Source organism: Ailuropoda melanoleuca, chromosome 12 (assembly GCF_002007445.2).
Source record: "Ailuropoda melanoleuca isolate Jingjing chromosome 12, ASM200744v2, whole genome shotgun sequence".
In the NCBI taxonomy this organism is placed as follows: domain Eukaryota; kingdom Metazoa; phylum Chordata; class Mammalia; order Carnivora; family Ursidae; genus Ailuropoda; species Ailuropoda melanoleuca.
In genome coordinates, this window is record NC_048229.1 from 30,127,670 (window position 1) to 30,145,692 (window position 18,023).

Sequence of the window (18,023 nt, forward strand, 5' to 3'; positions counted from 1 at the left end):
CCAGCCCCTCCTCCCTCAGACCCAGGAGTCCAGGCCCCCAGCTCCTCCTCCCTCAGACCCAGGAATCCTGCCCTCAGCCACCTCCTCCCTCAGATCCGAGTCCAGGCCCCTAGCCCTCCTCCCTCAGACCCAGGAGTCCTCACCCCAAGCCCTCCTCCCTCAGACCCAGGAGTCCAGCCCTCAGCCCCTCCTCCCTGAGTCAGCCCACACTTCTTGCTTCCCCTTAACCACCCCCAAAGCTCCAAGCAGCCAGGCTCTGCCCTCCCCCTGCACTCACGAATCGGGAGGAGTTGTCATTCTTCACGGTCTTGGCGTTGCCAAAGGCCTCTAGGATGGGATTGGCCTGAAGAAGCTGCCGCTCCAGCTCACCCTGCAGGGCGCGGGGAGACAGCCCGTCAGCGGAAAGTGGGCCGGGGTGGGGGTCTGTGCCGTAACTGGCTGGGCGTGCGTGTGTGAGGGGCCTCCGCGTGTCTGCGGCTGGGCCTGCTCTCCCACATCCAGGTCTTGCCCTTCAGTTTACTATGAAGGGAACAAGGAAACATCTCCAAGATACATCGTGGAGTGGAAACAACAGAACATAACGAAAACCCACGGCAGAGCAATACCTACAACGTGAACCCATTAGTAAAAAATAAATTGAGAAAAAACACCACAAAACAAGACTCCCACTTCTCCAGGTATAGACGCATGTTTGCAAGCATTTAGAGAAAGGTCTACGAGGACACACGCCAAACTGTCGACAGCGTATGCCACTCCAGGGAAGGAGGACGGACAGGACAAAAGAGGAATTTTGCTTTATCTTTTTCTGTTGTTGTAAAAAACACGTACTCACGGATTACTCGCAGGATTAATTAAGAAAAGAGTCTTCAACCGTCTGGCACATAGTAGGCATTCAAGCGATGGTAGCTTCCTTCCCCCACCCGGCTGCTCCAGGGGAGGGATCTTACTCTGAACTTCCCTCCAGCCACCTCAGTGTCAGAGCCAGGAGCACAGTAGGTGCTCAGGAAACAGCAACCCCCTTCCCCTCCTAGCGAGGTTCTCAAGGGCATCAACTATTTCTTTAAGTTCCTACGAGCCGGGGCACCTGCGTGGCTCAGTCGGTGAAGCATCTGCCCTCGGCTCAGGTCATGATCCCAGGGTCCTGGGATTGAGTCCTGCATAGGGTTCCCTGCTCAACGGGGAGTCTGCTTCTCCCTCTGCCTCACCCACCCCCACTCATGCTCTGTCTCTCTCACTCTCTCTCTCTCAAATAAGTAAATAAAATCTTTTAAAAAAATAAATTCCTGTGAGCCCTCAGACACTAGCCTCAACTGGCTGTATGCAGGTAGCCTGCAATAATGGCGCTGTGGCTCTCTGGGCCGTGTGACTCCATGTGTCTGTGGGCCCATCTACACACATTCAGCAAATCAGCAGTAAATGACAATTTGGTCTCTTGAGTTGTTTCATCTTGGTGTCTGTGACCAGTTGGTACACACAAAGTAGGACTGCGCTAAACAGCAACATGGACTCCGGGCGTGTGCATGCATAGGGCTGCCAGAAACAACAGCAGGGAGCCCTGTGTGCACACACTAGGGTGGCATTAAATGACAGCACGGGGCCTGGCACGCACACAGTAGGACCACCATACGCAGCGGCACAGCTCCCCTGCAGCCACTGTTGCCCTGAGGCCTGTCTACTGGGAAAACCGTGGGTTGGGCTGACCCGGGTAGCGTGAGAGGTAGCATGATTCGAGGGGATTCCCTGCTACTCACATAAGACAAGGTGCTGGCAGCCTGAGGAAGTCACGCGACACGAGACACGGACCGGGACACACACCAGGACGCGGCATATGGAACGTGGACAGACACACAGGTGAAACGGCGGTCTTGGGTGGTGGGCGGGGTGGGGAGACATGAGGGGCCGGGGAAGTTGGGGATGTGGAATAGGGTGGCCTTGGGGGAACCGTATCACCTAGGTTTGAGTCCTCTCTAGCCCTTCCTGGGTGTGTGACCTCCAACGGCCGACTCACCCCAGCCATGCCTGCCGTTTCTCATCTTTAACACAGGAGAACAACACCCACACGCTGGAGTGTTAAGTTCATGTAAGCAGAGAGACTGGTACTAGATAGATGCTCACTGGTGAAGGGAACTGGGAATCGCAGTTCCTTACATCAGACCTGGCACACGGTAGGTGCTCAGGACTGTAAGCACCTACCGTGTGCCAGGTGCTGTTCTGAGGGCTAATGAAGCCACGAACTGGCCCTTGAATTTCCGTTTCCGTCCTGCCTCCACTCCTAGCACTGTCTCAGGCACACAGTAGGTGTGCAGGCAGCACGGGCAGCCAAGAGAAGGCTCACAGTTATGGCTCTCCATACGGGAGGCAGGGGTTTATGGGGAAAAGCAGGGCCTTAGATGGAGGGGGCGATGCTGGTAGCAGGGTCCAGAGCATGTCCTGGGACAGGGCACTTACCGGTACTCCTGGCTCCTTCCTGCCCTTTGGTGATGATGCCACGTGGGCGAGATACTGGATGACCTTCTTGGTGTTTTCTGTCTTCCCAGCCCCGGATTCCCCGCTATGGGGGACACAAGAGGGGAAGCAAAAGGGGTTGACAATGATGCCAGGTAAGATCTGCCCATTTCAAGCAGAGCCACACCCAGCCAGGACACCGCCTCCCCCAGGAAGTCCTTCAGGATTACTCACGTGCAGAGGATGGACTGATCTTCACGATCTGTAAGGGACAGAGGCCGACATGTCACCTGGAGGGTCTCTCTAGTGGGACCCTGTCCTCTTACACCACACCCTTTCTAAAGGGGTAAGAAAAGTCTTTTGCCCCCCAAAAGGTGGTTGTTGTTGTTGTTGTTTTAAGATTTTATCTATTTATTTGAGAGACAGCACGAGTAGGGGCAGGACAGAGGGAGAGGGAGAAGCAGACTCCCCACTGAGCAGGAAGCCCGATGCAGGGCTTGATCCCAGGACCCCAGGATCATGACCTGAGCTGAAGGCAGGTGCTTCACGGACGGAGCCACCCAGGCGCCCCTCCCCCCAAAAGGGTTTTCACATGTGACACTCCTGGATTCTAACACCCCACCCACCCCAGCTTCTTGCTTGCTGTGTGATGCTGGCGAAGTAGCTCTCCCTCTCTCAGCCTGTTTCCTCACCTATAAAAGGGAGCTGAAAAACTCCAACTGAACAGAATGTAATTCATTCAACAAACTTCCATGTGAGCCCCTCCTGCGCGCCACCTCACGCTGGGTGTGTGAGATGCAAAGACAGGAGAGCAAGGTCCTGGCCCCCAAGGCTCAGCCGTTGGCACAAAACAGGCCACGATACAGTAGTGACGGTGACTGGCGGTCCGTCGGCGGGTCTCTGCCCAGCAGAGAGCACAGCGTGGTTCGCGCCATTTCCCCAGCACTCGCCCCGCGTCTGACACGACTGATTACCTACTAAGTGCCATCTCTTACAATGGTGGGAAATGGCAAAGTCCCTGACTTCACGGAGCTTCTGCTTGAGTTGGGGGACAAAAAGCACATAAAGTAAAACCGAAGATGATTTGATGGTTCGCAGTGTCTGCAGACATTTCTGGTTTGGTTGTTGGAAGCGGAAGGTCCTACAAGTGTCTACTGAGAAGAGCTCAGTAGGTGGGATGCTGACCATCCTACCGTGCATGGGATGCCCTATATCCCCCAGCCCCAAATGCCAACAGAGCCGGGATTAAGAAGCCCTGGTGTAATGTAATCAGACTGAGGGGTGGAGGGCCGGGAAGGCTTCCCAGAAGAGGTGATGTTTCAGCTCAGCCTTAAAGGATGAGGAAGGAGAGAAAGAGCATTCCAGGCAGAGGACACAGCCAGTGCAAAGGCCCTGTGGTGAGACCAAGTTGAAGATGTCCGAGAGACAGAAAGGAGGCCACAGAGGCTGGGGGACAGGGCAGAGCTGGAGATTGTGCAGATGGGTTTGGAGGCCATGACTGAAAGGTCTGGATAGTCTGGGGGGCACGTAGGTGGCTCAGTTGGTTAAGCATCCGATTCTTGATTTCGGCTCAGGTCATGGATTTGCGGTTGTGAACTCGAGCCCCGTGTCAGGCTCCGTGCTCAGTGGGGAGTCTGCTTGAGATTTTCTCTCTCCCTCTGCCCTTCCCCCTGCCCCTCAAATAAATAAATAAATCATTAAAAAAAAATCAGGATAGCTTTTAAATGGGGCAGGAGGGCTCCAGGTAGGTGGTTTTAAGCCAAAGGGAGAGATGCATTCAGCCCGGTTTGGGAGCCATCTGGATGTGGGTCCAAGGCCCAGCCTCCCCTCTGCCTTGCTTTGTGAACTTGGGCCAGTCTCTGAGATACTCTGTGCCTCAGTTTCCCCATTTCAAAAACAGGGCTCAAACAGCCCTTACCTCACAGGGCTGTAGTCAGAACTCAGAAAGAACGTCCAAGAAAGTTTTTATATACTAGTTAGTACATAATGCTGTTTTGTGGCCTGTTTTCTATCGGGGGCTGAGCCCTGGGGTCTGGGATCTTGCTCTCACATCTTTGAATTTATCACACCCATCACAAAGTGGCACACACAGTAGGGACTCAAATTGTAGTTAGCCAAACGAATCACGTTCTGTTCAGCTAGGGTTTATCGTCTCCATTTTACAGGTGAGGAAAGAGACTCAGAGAGGGACAGCTGCTCTGCTAGGGCCACACAGAGAGCAAGAGGCTGAGTTGGGGTGGGGTATTAGAACCAGGTGAGTCACACAGCAAAACCCACGACACCCAGTCCAGGGTGAGGATGTGACATACAGCGTGACCTACATACAGGGAGGCGGAGGTCAGGAGCCCTGGGTTCCAGACCCACCTCAGCCACCTACCCACCAGTGGGACTGTAAGCAATGATGGGAATGATTGTTCTGTGCCTCAGTTTCCCCATCTGGAAAGCAGGGATAACAAGCACACCTACTCTATGGGGTTGCTCATTATGAGGTTAAACGTGTCAATCCATGAAAAGTGCTCGGCACAGAGCAGCCCCTTACCCCTGCTTTATAGTTTGTTTGTTCATTTACTCATACCTAAGGTATAATAACTAACATATAACAATGGATAAAAATTAGTATAAAAATAAGTATATAACATGGGGCGCCTGGGTGGCACAGCGGTTGAGCATCTGCCTTCGGCTCAGGGCGTGATCCCAGCGTTGTGGGATCGAGCCCCACATCAGGCTCCTCCGCTGGGAGCCTGCTTCTTCCTCTCCCACTCCCCCTGCTTGTGTTCCCTCTCTTGCTGGCTGTCTCTATCTCTGTCAAATAAATAAATAAAATCTTTAAAAAAAAAAAAATAAGTATATAACAAATCAGATTATATAACCAAAGGAAAGAGGTGTCACCAATGATCAAATATAAATTTACAACGTGAATATGAAAACGTTGCCTAGAAACGTGTCCTACTGCATAATGAGGGCATACGATATATTGGATATTATACCAGTGGTTCTCAAACTCAGTGCCAGCATCAGGAGCCCCGGAGGGAGCCCGGGGATCTTGTGAAACCCCCAGAGTTTCTCTGACTTCGCAGGTCTGGAGTGGGGCCCAAGTTTGCACTTGGGACAAGTTTCCAGGTGACGTTAATGCACCCCACACTCAGAACCACTGCATTTTCCATTATAAACACATCGTTATAACCCACCATAGAACCACAGCGAATGATATGTGATATAAGTATAATACATACCATATACATCTACTGCTGCCTACTATGGCATGTCATATGACAGTAAGACATAAATGTTAAAATATTTAACATGCATTTAATATAAACCAAATATTACAATAGACATGGAATAATTTACAATGATTACAGTATGTATAGTACATGTGAATTATGTCATTTTCCTGGACATCCTTGTACAACCTGCCCAACCGTACACAGTAACCCCACATTGCCCACCATCTAAGGGACTAACGTTAATTCCGCGATGATGTGGATCATGTCAACAATGTAAATATTGAATGAACGAACACTAAGAATGGCTATCTCAAGAGATAATTTTACAGAAGCCTCGTACCAACTGGCTCCCAGATGATACTGTTGAGAGAAGGGGTGAACAAAGAGACAAGTAAAAAGGGGCCCGACTGGTAGGACCCAGAACTCGTCCACTCAGCCCTCCATTTGTGCTTCCTCCTGTCCCATGAGAAAGCCTCAGGGTCTGAAATTCTTGACCTGTCATCTTATCCTGTCCCCCAGACCAGGCCCCCCCTTGAAGAGACATGCCCAGCAGTCCCAGCCCCACACTCACCCTGGAGCATGCTTCGGTAGGCCCCTTCGGTCACCGCATACACGTGAGGTGGCACTTCATGGCGCTTCTTGCCCCGGTACATCTCCACGATGGCCTCCGTATAGATTGGAAGCTGCTTGTATGGATTGATGACCACACAGAAAAGGCCAGAGTATGTCTGCAGCAGGCAAAAAAAGGAGAGGGCCTCAGGGGTCTGTCTGAGGCCCAGGGGACAGCGTGGGACTGCCCTGTACAGCTGGGCAGGTTGTGCACTGCACAAGGACATCCATCAGAGGGGCTGCCATTCATATCATGACAATGTAGATTTGAACATTTTTTACAAAGCCTTTCAGGCTGACGGTAGAAGAGAATCTCTCCAAATTGCACAAAGGTGCTGTATGGATAAGGATTCACCCTGAGAGAGAATGCGGCCTTTGCAGCCAGCCAGACTTGGGTCACAGTCCACTACCACCTGGATGCACACACATAGAAGATGACCATGTGTGAGCTCATCGGCTGCAGCACCCTTTATAATGGCAGAAGTCTGGAAATGACCTGCATACATGTTCTTACAATGGATTCCTACAACACTCGCAGTGTATGGATAGAGAATTCTCTCCAAAGCATTATCCAATAAAGAACCCAAGATGAGGACTGTTTGAACTGAAAGAGTAGGAATAGTTATATTTGTATGTACTTGTTCGAATATACATAAAACATCCTCATGAGATATCACAGTATCTGGCCCTGAAACGTGACAGGAACAAGTCTGTGGTTTCTACTAAAAACAGACTCGTGGGCCCCACTTACACTCTCAGGGGAAGAAATGCTACAGTTTAGGATCAAGGTGCGTGAAAATAAAGATGCAATTTTTTTTGCATCCAAGTTCATGGACTCCCTGAATTTGTGCCCACACCCGATGGGCCCCGGGGTTCAGCTCACACAGAGACACCGGAGCCACAGAGAGGCAGTGAGGATTGCTAGAAAGCTAGCTGGTCACCCAGCTAAACCAACCCAGAGAGCTCCCCGGCTGAGTTCGCCGGAATTGGCTAGCGAAACCAACCAGAGAGGTATGTGCTTAATGGCCTCGCTAGTAAACGATTAAACCGCTTAGCTAATCGGCCTCCCGGCCAACTCCTTAGTGGGTTAGTAATAGGGCTGCTTTAAGCTCCCCAGACAACTTGCGCTTCTCAAGCTGAGCAGGGTGTGGCCACCATGGGCTGCCCGGCTCCCAGGTGCCAACCTTTTAACGGTGGGAGGGTGGGTGGACAGCCAGGAGCAGAACAACCGGTTTGCTGGGTGTCTGCCTTCCTTGCCTTGAAGAGCGGCTCCCCGGAGCTCCCGGCTGGCAGAGGGCGGGGCAGCCGGACCACATTCCCTGGGAGGGTATCTCATGGCTGCTGGCGCCCGGGCCCCCACTCCTGGCTGGCGGAGGAACCCACTCCCCACGCCACCCTCCCACCTCAGCCCCCTCCCACCAGCCACACGTTGTTGCCAGGACGACACCGGCCCCCCCCATGGCAACCTGAGGTGGATGCCAAGGCCAGGGAGCAAAGGGCAGAGGCTGGTGTGTGCAGACAGGGCTGGGGACACCTGAGTCGAGGGGGCAGAGCTGGGGACACCCGGTTGGAAGGGTCTGGAGCAGCTGCCCAGCCCTCGGGGCTCCGAAGCCGACCAGCCCAGTGACTCCACAGTCTCGGTTTCCTCCCCACCTCATTACAGAGGCTCTGGGGATTAAGGGAGATAATGAATAAAAACCAGCCAGCCCAAGGCGGGGCCATAAAAGGCACTCCAAGTGTGGGTCCCAAGACTCTCCTGTTACCCATCCCACCTGGGAGCTAAGAGCTCACTCAAAAGTGAGTTAAGAGCTCACCTCAAAGCCATGTCATCCTGGGTTTCCAGTTGTGTGTGACTCGCACAAGGCATTTGCCCTCCCTGAGCCTCAGTCCCCAGCCCCAGAAAATGGGCTTTTAATCCTGACCACCTAGAAAGATTCTGAACATGGTGTGTGCTCTACAGAGGGGTTCCCTTCTTGCCCAAAGCATCCGGGCAAAGGGACTGAGACCCTCAGGGACTCCAGGCCAAATAGCGTGTTAGTGGCAGAAACTGGGTTTCTGGAGCCCCAGATACCACCCGCCCCCGGAACTTTCCATCATCACCAGTCAGCCAGTCAAACATCTACAAGGCACAGGCCGTAGACAAGCAGGGGTGGAGGCTGATCACACGTCTGACACCTTCCGGCTGGTGGCTGGAGCAAGCATCTTGAGCTTTCTGATCTCACATTCTCATCGAACGGGGACGGGAACAGCACTTCCACGTAGGGTGGAACCATCCACAGGCTCATCTTGCACCTGTGGGTCCCGGAAAGGGCCCTGGAACACTGTGCGTGCTTAATACGTTCATTGTTAACTACCGCGGGGCCAGTGGCTTCCCCTCTCGGAATGGGGGAATAGCTGGTAATTCCTACCTCGCAGCCGTGTGCCGAGGGGGGGGGGGTCAACAAGATCACATCAGAAAGTCTAGAACAGCAGCCGACAGAGAAAGCAGGCACTCAACAAGTGCTAATGGTTATTAGTAAGGCCCAATTAGCTTCCTGTCTAGTCTTCTGGAATCTTCCATCTCGCTTCCATTGGTGAGATCCAGGGGAGTGGCTTGGGCTGAGGCCTTTTCCCAGGGTTTCCAAAAGCAAGCGAGGACTCAGTAGGGACCCAGTGCGGTCTGGAGAATGTTGCCAACCCCACCTGGGGTCACGCAGCCCTCAATTCCAATCCCACAATGGCCACCTCAGGCTGAGGGTCTCTGAGCCAGCCACTGGCCCTCACAGCCTTGGTCTCCTCCTTCCCAAATGGGAGTCAGACTTCATAAAAATATTCTGAGCTTGGGATCTGTGACCCTTAACAGGATGGCTATTAGGGCCACTCTGTTTATTTTTGTATTTTGATCTATCTTGTCATTGAGTTAAATGTTCTTTTATTACTCCCATTAAAGTTTTGTCATTTTTTTTTTCAAATATCAAACCAGCAGTTTTCCTTTGAGGGTGTTAGCTAGGTATTTCAAGATTTTTCTTGGGGGGCCAGCACAAGGCGGTGAGACCCCAGCTCTCTAAGCTGCTGTTTGGAGTGCGATTCTGCAGCCAGCTGCCCCCGTTCAAATCCCGCCCAAACTCTTTCCTATCTGTGTGACCAGGGATCCAAGTCACTTCACATTCCTGAACATTAGGTGATCACAACAGTCTCCGGCCCAGAGGTGCGCTGATAACCCACACTCAGCACTCAGAACAGCACTTGGCACATGGTAAGTGCTCAATAAATATTTGCTAGGCACCATTATTATTATTTTTCATTACTATTGTCGACATGCTTTGCCGATCTCTTTAATCCTGTTTGCTCTAATAACGCTCTGGCTGCCCATTAGAACCACCCTGGAAGCTTATTAAAAATACCATTGTCCATGTCACGGCCCCGGAAAGCCTGATTTAAGCAGGGTAGGGTGGGGCTCAGGGGCAAATACTTTCAAAAAACTCCCCAGGTTATTCTAACTTGCAAAGACGGGCTTACGAACCACAGCCCTCCCTACTCCACCTGTTTGCTGTAAAGATTAAATAACGTGAGGGAGACTCAACACTCAACAGAAGACACGAGGCCACCAGAGTCAACCTCACTATCATCAATCCCATCTTCATCTTGAGGGGCCCCAAAGCAGAGGGACGGCGCCTGCAGCTAGATGACCCAGGTCCCCTAAGTCCCCCCGGGTGACCCTGGTCAAGGAACTGGACCTCCTTGGGCCTCTGTGTTTGTTCAGTGTGTAAAATGGGGACAAAATGCTTTATAATTGGGAAGTGTATTGAGACAATACATTTAAGAGTACCTAGCACCTGCTTAAAAAATGTCAGTGTTTATTGTTACGAAATCTCTCCGGGCCTCAGTTTCCTTTTGGGTAAAACGGAGCTAATAATAGGCTCTGCTTTGTGTACAGCGAGAGGAAGTGAATGAATATATGGGGAAGGGCATTTAGCACAGAGCCTGGTGTGCAGTTTTCCATACTCGGTGGCTGTCATTAATTTTTACGACAGACCCATGTCCCTTTCGCAAAACCCTTTGATGTGTTCTATTCGAGAATTCGGAATTTTTTACACTTTAGGAAAAATAATAAGGTGCACGGCATCTACCGTATAATATTCCGGGACACCCCCAACGGGGTCTGCGGCCGTTCTGGCAACCCGATAATTTGTAATTTGGCAACTACGTGTAGGAATAGCCACACGACGCGGGATCCCGAGCAGAAATGGCCTCACGCTACTCAAATTGGGGGCTGAGACTCAGCTCCCCACCCCGGGGCCATGCCCTCCCGGCTGGCGGCCACTTACGTAGATGAGGCCCGAGTAGTATCGTTCACGGAGATTGTGCAGCACGGACGCCTCGTTGAGGCAGGTGAGCTCGGCCATGTCCTCGGCCTTGCTGAACTTGGGCGGGTTCATGCGCTGGATCTGGTCCCGCGGCAGCCGCAGCCTCCGCCCGCTCTCGGCCAACTCCACCTCGGCCTCCTCCTCGTCCTCGTCCCGCAGGGCCGCCGCCTCGAACCCGTGCAGCTCCGAGGGCACCCACACCAGGCGCCGCGCCGTCCACTCCACCTGCGGCGAGGTGCCGGCGCCCCCTGGCGAGCCACCCACGCCCGGCCCACTGGGAGCGAACAGGTACGGCTGGGCGGCCTCCGGCACTGGGCCAGGCCTGGGGGCCGCCTTCCGCCCGGGCACGGACAAGGTCACTGCCGCCATGGTCTGCAGGGGAGAGAAGGCTGGAGGTCAGGTGGGTCTCCGCCCCAGCCCATATCCTCCCCCATCCAGGCAATTCCCTACTGCCTTTCTTCATCAGACCTCTTTTTACACATCTGTAAAATGGGCCCACAGATCTCCTTTATGAATTTCATTCATTCATTCATTCATTCATTCATTCATTCATTCATTCATTCAATAGCTATCTAATAAGCCTGGCCGGGCGGGCACCCTTCAAGGCATTAGCCATACAGCCAAGAAGTGAGCAACAGATCCCCCTGCCTACATAAGGCCTTTGCATTCCAGCCCAGTGCTGTCCAGTATGGGAGCCGCTGCTCCATATGGCTACTGGGCACTTGAAATGGAGAATCCAAACTGAGATGGGGTTCTAAGTACAAGATACATGCCAGATTTCAAAGACTTGGTACAACAAAAAACTCATTAGTATTTTTTATATTTGATGACTGATACATTGCAAATGATAGTTATTCTGAATACACTAGGTTAAATAAAATACATCATTAACATTAACGATATTTGTTCCTTTTAAGTTTTTTCCATTTTTACTGTGGCAACTACAACATTGTAAATTACATATCTGGCTTGCATTATATTCCTACTGGATAGCGATGCTCTAATCCGAGGAGACAGATAAAAAGATAAATGAGTAAATTATATAGTATATGTGATAAATGCCAAGGAGAAAAAGAAAGCAGGGAACAGGGGATGTTAGGATGGAGGGGTGCTGCAGTTTTAATTGGGATGGCCAGGCAAGGCCTCTCTGATGTGGTATTTGAATAAAGACCTGAGGGAGATGAAGGGAGGGAGCCATGGGAATGTTGAGGGGTAAAGCATTCCAGGCTGGGAGAAGAGCCAGTGCAAAGGCCCTGAGGCAGGAGTGTGCCTGTGTTGTCTGTGGCATTGTGAGAAGCCAGTGTGGCTGGAGCTGAAAAACAAGGGGAGAAGGTGGTAGGTGAAGTAGGATCAGGCACCAAGAGGGCCAGACTGGGTCGTGATGATGACCTCAGCCTCTTAAATGTGAGCCCTGGATTCTGTCAATCTGTCACTCAGTTCCCCGACCACCTCTGGTCTACCCCACAGCTGCAGAACAGACTCAAATCTCAAGCCTTAGATATCAGTTCCTTCCTTCCCTGCAACCCAGCTTCCTTTTCTTTATGATGGGGAGAGCGACCCCATTCATTTACTTCTGCATTCACTCAACACTCCATGAGGTTGTTCACATGCCAGGCTCTGCCTGGAGTCTGGGGACCCTGAGATACTTCAGATGGGGTCCCGCCTTGAGGAGCTCCTGGTCTGGGGGTGATCCAGCTCTAGTCTCAGTCGGCCACAACCCAGTGTGACCCGTGCACTGTAATGGAGACACTGGGTGAGGCAGAATGTGCTAGACCTCTCCCCGCCTTCAAATGGCCCATACACCAGCAGCGAACAGCCCAGAGCAATTTCAGGGCAGTCTAAGCACCAGTCAGGAAAAATGTCCTCCCTGTCCCTCACTGTGCCCTGCTCCCAAAGAAGTCTGCCTCTATTCTCTCCCTCCACCTCAAACATCCACATCAGTCCCAGGAATACCCAAATATTTGTCTCCCCCACCTCAATGTTTCTGCCTCTGCCCTCCAGGCCCCCCACCTCCAACACAGCCCTGGAGAAGTCTCTCCAAACACCCAGCCCCTCTTGAGGCATCCCCCATCTGGTCCCATCAGGCTCTTCCCTCAGAGCCTCTCCCACCTGGAAACTCGGCTCCAGACCACACATCCCACTTCCACCCAGACCCCCTACACAGGCCCCAGCACCAGCAGCCCTTGGTCCTGGTGCTCTCAGGCCTCAAACGGATGGCTCCTGCCCTCAAGCAGCAGGGTCCCCCCCACCCCCCACTACCCAGGCTCCCAATTGCCAAGGCTAACCCCCGGCCTCCAGTGTGGCCCTCATCCACCCAGAGGCAAGCCCCATCCCTGGGACTTTGTCCCTACCCTCACCCTACCCCACCCCACCCACTTCCCCCTCCAGGCCTCGGCCTTTGACCAGGAAAGGTTTGGGAGTTTTTGCAATCATCCGGTCCTATTCCTCCCCTCCCTAGAGCCAGGAGTCTGAGCCCCCAGTCCCTCCTCCCTTGGACCCATGAGCCCAGGGGCCCCCTCACCTCACAGCAGCCCGGCTAGAGGTGAGGATGATGGGACATCCAAATCCTGAGGACTGACAGCAGCCCTGATGGGAAGGGCCTGCAGGCCTTGGCTCCAAATGGCTGAGCCCCTCCGGCAGCCCCGCCCTCCTTAGCCGGCAGGAACACCTCTGCCTGGGCTCATTACTGTCACCAGGGCAGGTGCTTTCACCTGCCCTGGGAGGGGCAGAGACTGCTGGGCTGGAAAAGGAAAAGGAGCCGGGGATCCGCCCCTGGGGCAGGGACCGGGCCCTTGGCATCCAGCCCTCTGACCTCAGCCTAGTGCTAGTAATCACCAGTCCCCTCGGTGGCCAGACCTGGAAATCTGGGCCCCCAGCCCCCTCCTCCCTCAGACCTAGGAGTCCAGGCCCCCAGCCCCTCCTCCCTCAGACCCAGGAATCCGGGTCCGCAGCCCCCTCCTTCCTGAAGATCAGGAGTCCAGACCCCCAGACCCAGTGTCCTGGCCCCAGTGCCTTTGTCCCTCAAGACCTAGAAGTCCAGGCTCTTAGTACTGTCCTCGCTCAGACCTGGGATTCCTGGGCCCCAACTCCCCTCCTCAGATCCAGGAATCCGAGCGCCCAACCCCCATTTCCCCCGAGACCCAAGCGCCCTATGGCCGCCCCCTCAACCCGCGAATCCTCGGGGCTACCTGGGGCCGCCGGCCGGTGCGGGAATCGGGAAGATGGGGAGGGGGCACGGGAATCCCCTAGCCGATTGAGATCTCAGGTGCGACTACCTCCTCTGTCCAGCGCGGGGCGGGGCCACGTCGCGTCACCCGGAGGGAGCCCGGCTCTGATGTCACCCAGCACCTGCCCGGCTCGGGGAAGGGGGCGGGTCCTGGAGCTGCAAGGCCCTTCACAAGCGGATGGAGGGATGGGGTGGAGGGGTAGGAGGAAGGCGGGGATGAGTCTGTTGCCAGGTGGGCCGCATCGGCGGCGGCGGCAGCACCAGGAGCCCCTCCTCCTTTTCCTGGCAAGCAAAAGTCAAGGACCCGCGCAGCGGTGAGGGCTGAGGACTCCGGGGTTCGAATCCCGCTCAAACTTTCTGGGCCTCAGCTTTCCTCTGCGTGAATTGGGGCCAGTGAAATGAATAAGATGATGTGGGAGAAAAAAGCCCCCAGCCCAGGGCTTAAACAAGCAGTGCCTCACGACGTCATTTGATCTTTCTGAACCTCAGTTTCCCCAACCTCGGAAATAGGACAACACAATCCACAGGAGTACTAGGAGTACCAAAGAAGGCCACAAAGTGTTATTCTCCGGGGCTTCAGTCGTCCCATGGTTGGAATGAGGACTGAGGAGCGTAAGCGCACCTGCTCCGTGCTGGTGTTTTTCTACTCTTAGAACAGCTCTCCGGGTTTCAATTAACAGAATGATCTCAAAAACCAAAGTGATGGGGGGCGCCTGGGTGGCACAGTGGTTAAGCGTCTGCCTTCGGCTCAGGGCGTGATCCCGGCGTTATGGGATCGAGCCACGTCAGGCTCCTCTGCTATGAGCCTGCTTCTTCCTCTCCCACTCCCCCTGCTTGTGTTCCCTCTCTCGCTGGCTGTCTCTATCTCTGTCGAATAAATAAAATCTGTCTCTATTTCTGTCAAATAAATAAATAAAATCTTTAAAAAAAAAAAAAAAACCAAAGTGATAGGGACGATCAGCATTTCAATCGTCCAACGGGGAAAGCGAGGCACAGAGGAGGGGAAGCAATGCGCTGAAAGTCACACAGTAGGTAAGAGGGAGAGCTGGGATTCAAGCTCACACCGTTTTCTGTCATTCTAAAGAGGGATTTGGGGTACTGGGTACTCAAAGGGATCAATTTCCTCTTCCTCGTTGGTTAACTCTCTCAAACCTGCTTCCCCACCTACACCATAGGATCACAGCTGTCCTAAGGGGACTACTGTGAGATTAAAAAGGTTAAGGGACCCAGCACACAGCTGGTCTCCAAAGTGTTATTCGCAACACCGTCTCCCTGCAGTCACTGCCTCTGTCCAGCCTCAGTTTTCCCCTCCCTGTAAAATGGGTACAATATAACCCACCTCGAGTTAATATAATTAAATTATTTAGTTGTAAAAATAAAAATGCCGGAGTACATAATAAGTGCTCAAATATGTCTTTCCCTACCCTTCTTTCTCTGTCCGTCGTGACCCGTGTCTCTCCTCTGAGATTTTTACACGTGAGAACAGAGACACGTTATCTGGAGGCGGAGGACCGAACGCGATGACTCAGGTATTAGAGCGTCCAAGGTCCCAAAGCGAGCCTCAGTTTCCCCGTCTGGGGAATAGGCCCGGGGCTTCCAGCTAGGACCCCGACCCGGCCTTACACACAGTAGGAACTCGAGCTGGGGGTGGGGAGTGTAGACGCCCTGCCTCGCCCCCCCCCCACTGCCGTCCCGCTGCGCGCCCAAGGTGAGTGGCCCCGTCACCGCTTCTCCCCCGCCGCCCGCGCCGGCCTTCGGGGCCCCTATCCGAAGCCCCTAGGCTCCAGCCTCCCCGGGCCCAGTCCCGCTTCGCCGCCTCCGGCGGGCAGCGGGCCCCGGGCACTCACCGGCTTCCAGGGCCGTCCCGAGGCTTCGGCCTGGGGAGAAAGAGGGGCGGGCCCGCCAGGAAGGCCCCACCCACACGAGAGCGGCAGGGGCCAATCGGCGCCCGCTGCGACAAGCTACGGCCCCGCCCTTGGGAGACGAGCCCGCCAATCAAGAGGAGCGGCTGGCGGACCGGGCCAATCAGAAGTTATCGGAGTGTGCCAGCCGTGGGAAAAGAACGGCGCCGGAGTGCGGAGCCAGGCGGCGCGGTCGAGGGCAGGACCCCAGGCCTGACGGGCAGGGAAGGCGACCAATGGCGAGCTGTGGGGGGCGGCCGGGGGCGGGAGGCCCAAGGGACACGGGTGAATGCGCCGCTTTGTGCGCGCTGCATGAATGGGGGCCTTTGTGAGGGCCGGCGTGGGGGGGGGGGGTCTGGAGGCCGGAATGCCTGGGTCCCCCGGGAGCCGGCGGGCAGGAGAGACAGGAGAGAGAATTCACTTTTGTGGAACGCCAACCGCGTACCAGGCACTCTCCCAGGCTCTCACCCACCAGGGAGGTGTGGGCAATACCGTCAGTAATAATAATGATCATTTATTGAGTGCCCAATGTATGCCAGAAGCTGTGCTAAGCGCTTTACCTGCATGATCTCATTTAATCCTTACAACTACCCCTTGGAATTAAGATCTTCATCTTCCAGATGAGGTAAACCCAAGCTCAGAAAGAGGGTGTTAATTGTCGAAAGGCATGGAGCTGGCAAGTGGCAGAGCAAGGGCTCGGATCCCGCCAAATCTGACTTCAGAACGTGTGCTCTTAACCACCGTAATACACCCAAATGGTGGTTAATGCTTCCCAATTTACAGATGGGAAAACTGAGGCTCAGGGAGAGGCAGATGACTTCCCAAGGTCACAAAGCAAAGGTCCCCCTGAACCCTGAGGTGGAGCCCACGTCTGAAACTAGCCTGTTGCTGGAAAGCCCTGCACCATTGGTTTCTGAATTGTGTCCCCATTTTCCGGGTGGACACCAAAGCTCTAGAAGGAGTGAGCAACTGGGGTTGCGGCAGGGGGCTGCTTGCGAATCAAGCTCCAGCCTGCCTGCCAGCCTGGCTTTGCTGTTTAACAGCTGTGTGGGCTTGGGCCGGTTGCTGGCCTTTTTTGAAGCTCCATTGATTTCTGCATCTGTAAAATGGGTATGATGGTCTCCCTGCCTCCACTCTTGTCCCCCCCAACACACACAGAGTCTACTGCTAGTGGGGTAGTGTCAAACTCTATTGAGACTGTACCCCTCCTCTTCTCAGAAACTTGTGCTTCACGGCTCCATCTCAGTAAAGCCAAAGATCTCACCATGGCCCACAAGGCCCTGCATGGTGTGTATCCTGGGGCCTCTCTGATCTCACCTCCCTCTCCTCTCCCTGTCACTCTTCTCCAGCCACCCTGGCCTCCTGGGTGTTCCTCAATTCCACAAATACTCCATGTATGGTCCTGCCTCATGGCCTTTGCATTTGCTGTTTCTTCCACCAGGAATCCTCTTTCCCCCGGTTCTGCACGGATGTCTGCCTTTCACATCGCCAGGTCTCCTCCAATGTCACCTGCTCTGGAAGGCCTATCCTGACCATTCTATATAAACGAATTCCCCTCCTCACTCTTTCCCCTGACTTTGCTTTGTTTTTCCTCATAGCACTGGAAGTATTTATTTGTTTATCTGTTTATCATGTCTCCTCACTAGAATGTAAGTCCCAAAAGGGCAAGGGTCTTTGTTTTGTTCAGTGCTGGATCCTCAGGACCTGGCATACAGTAGGCGCTCAAAAAGTTTTTGTTGAATCAAGAGTAACAAATCCTTGCATTGCGTGAACTAAATGAGTTAATGTATGCAAAGAGCAAGTATGGAGCTGACATCAGGAAAAGGCTGAATAAACAATAATTATTATTACAGTTGTTATTCATTGCCCTACAAACCCTTCTGATAGCATGCAGGAGAGAAACAACAGAGAGAGAAAGTCTACCACACGAGGGAAAGAAGCCAGAGAAAGGGAAAGGTTGAGAAGTAAGAGGTGGGGATCAAAGACACAGGAGGAGAGAGATGGAGTTGGGGTGGGGGCAGACACAGGTGCAAGCATCCAAATCCCAATGCATTTGCTTGACAATGGCAAAGGCAAGTCCTTGTGGGCAAGAAGCTTTCAGATTGCCGTGGCCACGGCCCACCTCTTTGCAGACAGGAAACTAAGTTCTGGGGCCGGGGGTGGGGGTGCTTTTCCGAGGGCACCTGAAGTGATAATGCAGCTCCCACGTATGAGGCCTGATTGTGGGCTGAGAACGTGCCCATCATTGTCCCAGTGCGTCCTCATGCTG

General features: G+C 53.7%; 1 protein-coding gene across 1 annotated transcript in view; it reads right to left on the reverse strand.

The window, feature by feature from the left end:
- Window positions 1–15,753, reverse strand: part of MYH14 (myosin heavy chain 14) — a 79,817-nt gene extending 64,064 nt beyond the window's left edge. Inside the window, exons 1-6 of the mRNA XM_034638974.1 lie at window positions 15,701–15,753; window positions 10,589–10,999; window positions 6,244–6,400; window positions 2,680–2,707; window positions 2,449–2,551; window positions 278–370 (exon numbers count right to left, since the gene is read on the reverse strand). Coding sequence (XP_034494865.1) covers window positions 278–370; window positions 2,449–2,551; window positions 2,680–2,707; window positions 6,244–6,400; window positions 10,589–10,996 — 789 coding nt within the window. The 5' untranslated portion in view covers window positions 10,997–10,999; window positions 15,701–15,753. The remainder of the gene's footprint in view (window positions 1–277; window positions 371–2,448; window positions 2,552–2,679; window positions 2,708–6,243; window positions 6,401–10,588; window positions 11,000–15,700) is intronic.
- Window positions 15,754–18,023: the final 2,270 nt, after the last annotated feature.